Source organism: Silene latifolia, chromosome 6 (assembly GCF_048544455.1).
Source record: "Silene latifolia isolate original U9 population chromosome 6, ASM4854445v1, whole genome shotgun sequence".
NCBI lineage: Eukaryota > Viridiplantae > Streptophyta > Magnoliopsida > Caryophyllales > Caryophyllaceae > Silene > Silene latifolia.
The window spans coordinates 8,527,505-8,539,595 of NC_133531.1; the positions used below are offsets into that span (position 1 = coordinate 8,527,505).

The window sequence follows — 12,091 nt, forward strand, 5'->3', positions numbered from 1 at the left end:
TATGAGGGAATGTGAGGGAGGATGGAGCAATGTTATTTTCCTAATATCAATTTGCCTAATAATGGACAAATTGATTCCTCTATTTTCTTCCCAGCCATTTTATTTCAATCTAGTATCCTATACAAATGACGGATTTTGTCCGTATCTATTTCCCTTCAAATCACTCCATCCAAACAAGGCGTCAAAGTTACAAGTATTGTTTGATCTTAGCATGGGTCATACTCTAACAATAACTTGTTTTAGGCCCTCTCTCACCGCTGTGCGCTACCCCAAATCCTAGCTCCACCCTGCAATGAGGATAATAGTCGATTTCTTACTAGTTTGTTCCTACATTGGAATTCTCACTTCCACGGGGGCCACTGAATAAATTTGAGAGTCCCGGTGCAGAAAATCAATTTGAGCCCCCGAAATAATAGAAAAACTAATTTTTTGCAGCAAACGATACTAAAACCTAACCATTCAACTAGCATGCCTTGTTATCGCATTGAAGTTGTATCATCTTGTCAAAGTGATTGCTAGACCCCAAACATTTGGAGTTTGGACCCCATTCTGTGAACCTTTTGAACATGCTATAAGACGCTCCTGCTTCCAACATCCTCAACAACCCAAATACCATATCAAAATCCATAAATAAATAATATAAAGATGAAATCAAATCAATATCTTAAACAAGAAACACAATAAAGATGTGAATGAACTAACCAAGATGTAAAGGAGAGATGCAGCTATAACAGTAGAGTACTTCCCCAAATAAGAATCAGCTATGACAGCCCCAAAAATAGGAAGCAAATAAGCAACACCGGCCCAAGCATTAAGATTCGCTGCTGCTGTCACAATTGACTCCCCTAATTCCCCCGTTAAAAAGTTGATCAAGTTACCTTGTACCCCAGAATCTACTATCAATTCCGCCGTCGCCACCCCTACCATTGACAGTTAAAACACAATGCTTAATAGTTACTCCTATTACTCAGTTAAAATTCATAAAATTCATACAACAATGACAATATGAGCCTCTTTGAAACGGATAGAGTATTTCATACTCCATCTGTCCCGGTCCGGTCATTTGTTGTCCTTTTCTATTTTAGGGTGTCTCAATCAATTGTTGTCCTTTCTATTTTAGGAATGCATTTGATGAACAATTTGATCTTTCAAACTCAATTTGTTCCACTTGTCATCTTACAATTGGCCTCATCCACTCTCCTTGGTCTTTGTGCCAAAACCAAAGGACAACAATTGACCGGGACGGAGGGAGTAATATAATATTTTTAAATTTTATTCCCTCCGCTATACTTTAAGAATATTTTAATCAAAGGTAAACCAACAAATGATTAGGACGGAGATAGGAATGGGATATTTGATTTAAGGGAGGAAATACAAATACTAACTACTATTCCATTTCCAACGTTATCCAACGATATCCGCTATTTAAAATCTGAATTTAAGTACAGAAAAACGTTTGATGACTGGAAAATGTACTCAAAAACGAAAATATATACCAATAATGAAAGCAGCAGATCTCCATCGTCCAGTTTTTGATCGGATGGCAGGGTTTTTCTTATAATCTACGGCGGCCGCCACAGTGTCGTCCACAACTAATGGAAGAAGCAGTGGAGGGCAAAGAGAGTCGCATTGACTTGAATCTGTAGTATTAGCACTAGAGTTGACCATGGCCGCCATGTTCAATTTTTGGGCATGTAGTCGTAGAGCTTGTAGAGACTGTAGTATTGTGTGATTTCACAATGTGCTTTACTTGTGTTGTGTACTCGTATTTATATTGTGTTTTACATTTTCTACTATCAACAAGTCTCTCCCAACATAAAACTATCCGTCTTAGATTTTAGACGGTTTAATATATACCACTTGTATATACGGACGGAGTATAAAATTACATAAAGCAAAACAACACTAATATTTGATTTATACATACAAGTAATATAATACTTGACCGTTTAAGCTAAGACAAATAGTTAGTGCTCTTCATTACTTCATATCACAAATTCTCATTTGTAACGGGTATATCCATCGCAAGTTTGTGACGGGTCAAATACTATGCACATGGGGAGATAAGACAAAAAGTAAAGTGTCTAAGAAATAACATTCTGTTTTGTCTTATCTACCCATGTGGATAATATTTAACATGTCGCAAGCTTGTGACGGATATACCCGTCACAGAGGAGACTTGCTACTCCCATATATTCTCTTATCCACATATTATTACACGTGGTAATTTGACTAGTATAGTTCCCGTGCTACAGCACGGTATTTTTTAGATTTATTTTATAAAGAAACTTTCTTATTAAATTAATTGCATAAATTAACTATACTTGCAGTTTAATATTATAATGTACGGAGTACTAAATATAATCTTAGTAAGAGGTAGAAAACGAAAGTTTACTACCATCAAAGGACACTTTAAGTTAAGTTATTTTTGTCTCAAACTATTTTTACTTTACTGTTAAAAATAACACTATAATGTTATATCGTTACATGATATGACATTAAAATAAATTTAAGTGATGTAAGATCTAATTAAAATGTGTATTACCTTATAACGAAAAGTCGAAAACATGTAAAAACAGTATACTACGCATTTAAAAAGACAATTTACAAATAATTAACTAATATTTTTATTTTTTATTTTTAATAAAAAAAATACATAAAAATTTGTTTCATTTAGAAAATCATATTTAGAGTCTAACTGATGATGAATAATATAAAAAGGAGATTTGCGTAACTTTAGAGTGTAATGGATGAAGGATAACATTTATGGAAATGATTGTATAATAAATTAGGGATAATAATTGTTTCTTGTAAAAGAGGTAAAATATAAATGTAATATTCTTTCCATGTATAGTTTTGAGAGTTAATTTCTTAGGCGGGAAAACTACTAAGAGTTTTTATTCTCTTAGTAGTAGGGGGGATTGTTGAGAGCTGGTCAGTCAAATACCACTCTGTTTTGTTAGCCGCCATTACATCCAAAATTTAACGCAATTTCGTACCTCTTTCTTTCTAATTATTTATTTACTTATTTTATTATTAGATTGGGTTTTTCTACGTTGTACCCTGTATTTTTTCGAATTCTACGTGGTAGGGTCCACGTAGGATCGGATTTGACAAAGTTGGGTTAAGAATTCAAGTCGCTGCGTCGATTAGCGGTTTACGTTCAAACGCCAAAAAAAAATCAAAAATGAGGATGGCTGGAGTCGAACCCCAGACCTTTCGCCCAAGTAAGGGCTATAATATGTACCACCAATCTACCAATCAATTCTTATACCATACACCCAGGTGTATGGTACTTCCTACTCCCAATATTAAAAAATAAATAAAAAAAATTAAATAACAAAAGTCCCCCACTACTTAACCGTTATCACTTTCCATACCTCTTTCTTTCTCCTGTTTCAAACTACGTCTTCCGTTTCTATCAAAAAAAATCGTCCATAAAATTTAATTTTCCATCCAACACAGTAGTTTTGTAATCTTGATTCGAGTTTTGATTAATTAAATTCTAACTTATCAGGTATGTGTTAAAATTACTTCGTGTTTTGATTAATTAAATTCTAATTTATCGGGTTTGCGTTGAAATTACATAAACCCTAAAAGTTGTATAATACCGTAAATTAAATTGAGTTTTTATGTTTTATCTCTCATTATTTATGATTAAATTTGTGGTTTCGAGTGTGATATTCATCATATGACACTATCATATTCACTCAGAATTTAGTGAATATGATAATTTAATTTGATGAATATGTCTTATCAAGTGTGATATTCATCATAAGTCACTATTATATTCATTTTGATTTTAGTGAATATGATAATATAATTTGATGAATATGTAGTATTTAGTGTGATATTCACCTTATAAATGAATATAATAGTGTAATTTGATGAACGTGCGTTATGTAATGTGATATTCATTTTATGACACTGTTATATTCACTTTGAGTTTAGCGAATATCGGTCTAATTTGATGACTATGAACTGTAAATTTGATAAAACTCGAATACAAATAGATGAAAGAAAACTACGAATTTAATAAATTCAATAGGATTTTAAATTTGATAAATTGAGTAATTTAGAAAAGAAAAAAAAAGTACTGTGAGAGAAGTAGTGAGTAGTTTATTTTTTTTTATTTTTCTTTTTTTTTTTTTTTTTTGCCCATAACTACCATGGGTGTATCTTACTCCGTACTCCTGGGAGTAGGATATAATTTGCCTCTACCAATGCTACACGTATATCTCTATGCAAAAATGCAGCGCTTAAATAGTTAAATACTGTAATTATTTGGTCCTACGTTATTTGCATTAAATATTCTAATTAAATGCCTAAATATGTCACAATAATTGGCTTTGTTTGGTGATTAATTCACGATATACTCCTAAACTCCCAAATTAGCACCTAAAATATTCCAAGTATCCAAATTTGAGTTTTGTAGTAGTTATAAATTGTCACAAAAAATTGTACATTAATAAGAAAGGGGTTTTTCTAACGTGTGCCCTTTAGGTTTTTCTAACGTGTGCCCTAAAGGGCACACATTAATAACCTAAATGTGGTAAGATTTGCAAGAGATTCTCATCAAATATTCAAGTATAAACTCATTTTTACCATAATTAGTGAGATTCTCTTTCAAATCTTACCATATTTAGGTTATTAATGTGTGTCCATAGGGCACACGTGTAACACCCCGTAATTTCGGACCGTTATTATATTGCGGAAGTAATTTATTAATCAAGTAAAATTTAATATTAGTGTATTTGAAATAATAATAATTCAAAGAAATATAATTCTATTATATTTTGAAGTAAAGTATTTATTTTGATAGTTTCGAAATGTTTAAAAATAGTTTAAACCGTGTAAAAACCTTTTATTTCGAAATAAGGGCATATCGGGAAAAATGACAACTCTTTTGAAAATTGGGCAAACGATTTTGGAAATGGGTCATATGAGTACTCAATCTTCTTGTAATCTCGTGTTTAAGAACTTTGGCCTCATTTCGGAATTTCGATTCGACAAACGGTTTAATTATTCGAAACGTAACCCAAAAACCGACTAATGAAATTCCGCCAAATCTCGCTCCTCTTTTCCCCTTCCCACGGCACACCTCCCTTCCTCCTTCCCATTTCTTCCTAAAACTTCCTTTGTTCTTGTTTGGTTCATCTTGACCGAAATCCACAAAAAAAAATCAATTAATCTTACAATCGTAATTTCATCATAACTTCTTCGTTTCTAGTCCGTTTTTCGCAAAATTTATATTTTTGGAATCCTCTCTTCAAGATCTACATCCTAGTATGTTTTAATTTCAGTTTTCATTATGTCGATTTAAGATGATTTTGGGCATAATTTCGGTTTTAGTGATTATTGTTGTGTTTTTGTTGTTTTTAATAGGTGAAGATTATGAGGATGATATAGGGGACTCCTATATAGTAGAGGATGATGGGTAGCTACTGTTTTTAGGGTTTTCTCAAGGGTTAATTGCCTTTTTTCTATTTTAAGGAACATATTTCGAGTTCTTTCGGCGAATAAATGTCACATTCTTTGCTTTTTGTGTGATTTTGTGTATGTTAATTGAGTGGTTTATTTCACATGAAATTATGGGTTAGATTCATGCCTTTAGTAAGTTTATGTTCACATATTAGTATGGGAATGATTAATTGATGCTTAAAACGGTGTTAAAATGAACAAAAACGGAGAAACGGAGGATTGGGGGTGGCGGCCTAAATGGCCCAGCAGGCCCTGGGTTGGCCCGGGTCGGCCCGTTGCTTGTTTTCGCGATTTTTCATGCGTTGTTCGTCGTTTTGGGTTCATTAATGTTATAGTTAGTATAAGTAACATATGGGTAAACTTTTGAAATGAATAATGTTAGTAGTGAATATAATGAGTTGGTAAAATTATGCTTATATTGGTAGTTTGCACATGTTAGGATAAGTTATGATATGAAATTGTAATGAATAGGCTTAAAATGAATTTTATAGCGATAATTGTAATGTTTGGATGATTATGCCGAAAACTGAGCCTTAGTCCCTTTGACTGAATCGATGTCAGTCAATTGTGTGATTGGTCACCATAATTTAACCGTCTGCCGCAGTGGTCAGGGTATGTAAAAATTCGGTTGGATGAAATTTTGTATGAATTGGATAATCGGCCTTATTCTTGTTTTAGGCCATTTATTATGTTTTTATTTCACATGTGTTGTTGGTTGATTTGAGTAGTTTCTTATATTGTAGAAACGGCCTTAGATTCCCTGAAACCTTTAATATTGTTAATATTGCTAGAAATGGAATTGGTATTGAATACTTCTTGCAGGTTGTTGTGTTTGTCATAGATAGGTCTTTATAGTCTCGACGAAGAGTATATGTTCACCGCTTAATAGCCTTTGTGTTCCCGACTTGGTGGGTTTATATCCAAGTTGGGGCATGACCTCGTTACTTATTTTGAGGGTAAGTGGTCAGCTTAAGTATTAGCCAACCCTTTGGTGGACTCCTTAGGGTACTCACTTTGTTTTAAAAAAATTGTGGGTCTTGGGTGCGGTGGTGTGTATCCGCATGTCTAGGTCTGCGCAGATTTAGGACTAGGGTTGTGTTGTGTATTGACCATGTTTTGATAGAACCTCTGAGCCAAGATACCGGTCCGATTACCTTCCCTACCTCGTGGTATAGACTCGAGTTACAGAGTGACTATTGACGGTGCTAAGAACTTATGCCTGTCTTTGATATATTGCCCTTTCTTGTATGGTGATTTTATGAATTGTAATAGGTGAGATGCAAGCCGGTTACAATTGATAAAGTTTGGATTACTGCTTGTTATATGTTTCACATGATAGTTTACTTTGGTCAGTTTAGTGCTCATATGTTAGAATACTCGATAATTGAATTATTTATCACGTTGTTTACATGTTACATTAAATATGACATTTCGTGGCTGGGAGGACTCGAAGTTACTCCCCACTGAATTGTGGCTTTCGTGTTTGTATAAAATGCGATTGACAGGTTGATGATGATTAGATGGGGTACACGGACGAGCTAGTGAGCAAAAGAACCTTGGACTTAGTTTGGCTATATTTTGTAGTAAACCTTTAAACATTTGGTTGTGTTTATATTTTGAAGGGACATATGTCTCCCTCTTTTACTTTGGTTTGTATCACTATATTCTCGCGACTTTAGCTATGTTATGTAAATTAGTTTGTTAGTATTTGCAGGTTTGGCACTCTTCTTTTGGAAATGTTTGTGAATGGTTTAGAAAAGTTTTAAAAATTACAGGTTTTATCTAGTTGAACCAATTACAAACATATCCTATCAGTTTTTCTGTAGAATTTACGTGTTTATTTAACGCTAAAAATTGAGGGTGTCACAACACGTTAGAAAAACCCGAAAGAAAATAAGGATTATATTGATTGCTTTATTTTGGGCGAGTGATCAACCAAACCCCCCAAAATATAATATTTAAAATAGTAAAATTTTAGCACTTGAGGTATTTGTAGAACAATTCAATGAGTTCAGGAGTACGATTTTGAAAAACCGAGGGTATATTATAGAATCCGAATAAACACAGGGGTACACCATAGAAATTCTCTAATTTAAAACTAGCATTATTTGGATTTACATGTCACACTATGATTTGCAGTAGACAGTACGAACGTACAGTCGTGCTGGTTATACCAAAGCAGCACGTTGTACGCAACATTTACAGGCTACAGCCGAGACGAAGTAAAAAAAGGTATCCGAAATCTGTAACTTTACATATGAACCTTGGTATTGGTGTATATGTATGATCTTGAAAAATACATGAAGAGAACCAACCCAACAGTGCTTAGCACAGCCAGCAACCAATAAAAGTAATCGAGACGTGCCCGGTTCAAGTTATCTGATAGCCAACTACTTTCCATTTCACCACTAGTTAACTTATCAACAACGGACACAAGAATGCTGCTTAAAAGGCTACCAATACCTAGAACACTCAAATATAGGGACATTCCAACACTCCTCAGTTCAACCGGTACTTGGTCATAGAAAAACTCTTGCAACCCAACTAAAGTGAATGCATCTGCAATCCCAAACAACGCATACTGAGGAAGCAGCCACCATATACTCATAGGGACTGTCGCCTTAGGCGAATCTATAAGTCCATAATGAAGTGCAATATCAAGTCGTCTTTTCTCTATGATTGCTGCAACGACCATACAAACTATTGATATGAACAAGCCGGTTCCAATTCTCTGAAGGACTGATATGCCGGAGGGTTTTCCTGTAAAGCTTCTGGCAAAGGGAATAAGTAGGCAATCATATATAGGAATGAATATAATAATGAAGATGCCGATGGATGACTGTAATGCTGCAGCTGGTATGGTGAAGTTGGACCCGATTGTTCTATCCAATGTAACACCTTGCTTAGTGAAGAAAGTCGACATTTGTGCAAAGATGATTCCATATACTAAACTTGTTGCCCATATTGGAAAAAGCCTAAGTAATGCCTTTGCTTCTTCTACCTCGCTTTTGCTGGAAAGAGTCCCGGTTTCCTTTGAAGCGTCAGGTACGAGGAGAGCTTTATCCAGGAACCTAACAAAACCGAGGTTTTTATTTGACTTCCAACAGTATAATTCGGCCCACTTAGCCCTTCGTCGTCAAGATGAGAAAAAAGAACAGCACTATAGAACAGACTTTATTTGACTTCCAACAGTATAATTGCATCATTTGCATGTATAAAGCCAACCATTATACAAACTGAAAGAAGGCCAATTAATGAAGGGAAAAGATGAATCCTATACCTGAACTGTTCAGATCCACGATGAGATTTGATTAATTGAGTTTCCTCTGCATTCTCAACCGCAAAGCCATTGGCATGTCGATTTTTTGTAGCTCGGACAAACACTCTTCCAATCCTCGAGAATGGGCTTTGTTCTTCACTTATCTTGATGAAGCGGTATGTAAAAGTTCCAACGATGAATAACAAGAGTGCAATCACCATGACAATGCATGGAATTCCAAATCCAAGGCCCCAGCTTAGGTTGTCTTGAACATAGCTCAAGACTCCTATACCTATGAGAGCAGCTAAGGACAACCCAAAGTACCACCAATTAAAGAAAGAGCTTTTTGCTTTGCTCTCTGCAGCGTCGTTTCCATCAAACTGATCAGCCCCGAAAGCCTGAACGCAGGGCTTGTGCCCACCTTGCCCAAGAGCCACCAGATAAAGAGCACCAAAGAATATCATTGTTTGCAAACGCGATGAACATTCGGGTATGCTCTTGATGCTCCTTCCATGAGTTTGACAGTTTAGGGAAGGAAGCATTGCTGATAGTGTCAGCAAGCCTAACCCCTGTTAGCATCCCACATCATTAGATAACAAACTTAGATGTCGTTACAAAGTCAGATACCATCCGTCATTACATCCAATCCAAACAGCGGATTTTGTTCCCATGTTTTTCCCTCCAAAATCATTTCATCCAAACAAACAATCAATGTTACGAGTGTGGTTTGACCTAAAGCATGAACATTATAATAGTCCACCAATCTGAAGCCTATATTTAATACTAGGAACAAGGACTGCTTTAAGCCCTTTTTCACGACTACTCCAAATCCTAGCTCCGCTCCTCAATGAGGATAATAAGGTGATTGCTTACTCCTATTTCTGTAGATCTCAGGGATACAAAGGTAGAGCCTATAAAACCAACCCCTAGGTTACTTACTGGTTTGCTCTTGCATTAGAAATTCGCCCTTTACAACAGCCTGAACAATTGTAACTACAATAACCAATTCATACTAAAAACATCAAATCGATATATTAACATGAGAAAATCAGAGAAAATGTAAATGTACTAACCAAGATGTAAATAAGAGATGCAGCTATAACAGTACGGTACTTGCCCAGATAAGAATCAGCAATGACAGCCCCTAAAATTGGAAGCAAAGAAGCCACACCAGCCCAAGCATTGACATTAGCAGCTGCTGACGCTGTTGACTGTCCTAATTCCCCCGTTAAAAAGTTAATCAAGTTAGCCTGTATCCCATAATATGCTATCCTCTCTGCCATCTCCACCCCTACCATCAACAGTTCAACACAAGCTTAATATCCCCAATTCAATTTCATAAATCCACACAACAATAATAATACAACATCAAAATTCACACAATGGCTCGAAACCTCCCAAAATATCAAGGTAAGGGGATCAGATGTATCATTATCACTAGGCTGTTCCAAATAACCCTAAATGAAAAATGCATTGAAAATTGCATCAAATGAGCTCCGTATTTCATACTCCCTCCGTCCCGGTCATTTGTTGTCCTTTGATTTTGGCACAAAGACCAAGGAAGTAGAAAAGGGTCAATTACTAAATGACAAGTGGAACAAATTGGGTGTGAATGATCAAATTACTCATCAAGTTCATTCTTAAAATAGAAAGGACAACAAATGACTGAGACACCCCAAAATGGAAAAGGACAACAAATGACCGGGACAGAGGGAGTACAACATTACCCTAGTGCCTCAATGGCTCCCGCAAATTGCGGGGTAAGAGGAGTCGGATGTAGTCAGCCTTACCCTTCGAATGACCCAAGATGAAAATTGCGTCAAGAATTGCATAATCATCATACAGTACACCAAATCAGTTAGAAAGTTGAAATTGTCTAACATTTTTTGTTAATTAATGCTTCCATTGTATTTGTACCTGATAAATCCGAAGTATTTGGCCTCAAGCTCAAAACAATGTTTAATTATGATCATTTATTTATCTTTGATAAAAATACCGCTTACAGAGAATAAAACGATAAACAAATGACCGAGACGGGAGAATTTGACAAATAAGGGATAATTGAATTGAACAATACCAATTATGAAAGCAGCAGATCTCCACCGTCCGGTCTTTGATCGGACAGCAGGATTATGCTTATAATCAACAGCGGCCGCCACGGTATCTTGTTCATCATGTGAATGGAGTAAAGGAGTTGAAACTGTAACAATGGTGGTGTTATTAGAGTTGACCATTGTCATGTTTAACTCCTGTGTGCAGGTATCAGATGCTTAGTACAGTACAGTAATTCAGTAATTCAGCAATTACGTCTCGCTTAAAACGGATATCACCGTCTTAAATAAGAAATTGTGATTCTCAAAGGTAGAGTTAAGCTAGTGGTATTAAACTAAGGTAATAATCATTGATGGTGTGCTGGAGTTGTGCAATAATTTAAGATTAAATCGATTAAATTTGAATTAAACACCGTTGAAAATATCTCTACACAGTCTGTAAACGAGTATTGGGTAGAAATGGCGGCTATGGACAAACACGAATAATTACAAACAAACACAGTACTGTCACCGATCGAGTGGCTAGAGAACACTACCGATTCATACGGGGTTGAGTCGGGACTCGAGAGTCTGGAGTCGTGATCCTCTCCATTTCCAATTTTCAATTTAATTTTCAGCAAATCTGCTTCCTCTTTGTTTTCTCTAGAGGTCATCATGAACCGGGCTAAAACCAAAATAAGAACCGTTTATAAGGGCTGGGTTTATTTTGTGAGCCTAAATCCGCCTATATGGGCTAGATCGGTTTTTTGGGCTCAATTTTGTTTTTCGGGCTTTAAAATTTACGACTTATATGTCTACTTAGTTTATACGTAAAGTTTTATACCATTGATAAATGAATATGATGAAACGCATATGAATTGTCGTTAGTGTAACACCCCGGCCCAAATCTAGGGACGAGAGAGGTCACTCATGGTAATTTGTTAGGCTGTGTACAACTATACATGACCCACAGATCAACACGAGTCCTTTCCAGTGCATTTTGTCCTCACTCATGCGCATCCTGGGAACCTTCACAGGAGATCACCCATCCTAACACGTTTAACTGTGGAGTTCTTTCGCATGGATAACCAGAAAAGAAAGTGCACTTTGTTGATACGAGTAGTATTTTTAATCCCTTTAAGCACTAGTCATTTAAGTCTATCAATGGACCTCTTCAAGGGGTTACCCCACCCGAATAACGTATTCGGTTCAGTGGAGTATTATAGATACGAATTACATTAGGCCCTTTTGGACCAGCCATGGGCTGTTGGGCTAAATAAAAGGCCCAAGGTCTACAAAAACAAGTTAGTGGATCAGGCCG

At 35.8% G+C, this 12,091-nt stretch overlaps 2 protein-coding genes across 2 annotated transcripts; both read right to left on the reverse strand.

Moving 5' to 3' along the window:
- Nucleotides 1-6: 6 nt before the first annotated feature.
- Nucleotides 7-1,762, reverse strand: LOC141586234 (protein NRT1/ PTR FAMILY 5.10-like). The gene is made up of 3 exons (XM_074407404.1): nucleotides 1,497-1,762; nucleotides 703-920; nucleotides 7-585 (listed from the first exon to the last, which is right to left on the reverse strand). The coding sequence occupies exons 1-3, from the start codon at nucleotides 1,675-1,677 to the stop codon at nucleotides 496-498; spliced, it is 489 nt and encodes a 162-aa protein (XP_074263505.1). The 5' UTR covers nucleotides 1,678-1,762; the 3' UTR covers nucleotides 7-495.
- A 5,758-nt stretch (nucleotides 1,763-7,520) lies between these two features.
- Nucleotides 7,521-11,251, reverse strand: LOC141586233 (protein NRT1/ PTR FAMILY 5.10-like). Its single transcript, XM_074407403.1, has 4 exons — nucleotides 10,818-11,251; nucleotides 9,814-10,031; nucleotides 8,762-9,309; nucleotides 7,521-8,552 (listed from the first exon to the last, which is right to left on the reverse strand). Exons 1-4 carry the CDS (start codon nucleotides 10,978-10,980, stop codon nucleotides 7,733-7,735), a joined length of 1,749 nt encoding a protein of 582 aa, XP_074263504.1. The 5' UTR covers nucleotides 10,981-11,251; the 3' UTR covers nucleotides 7,521-7,732.
- Nucleotides 11,252-12,091: the final 840 nt, after the last annotated feature.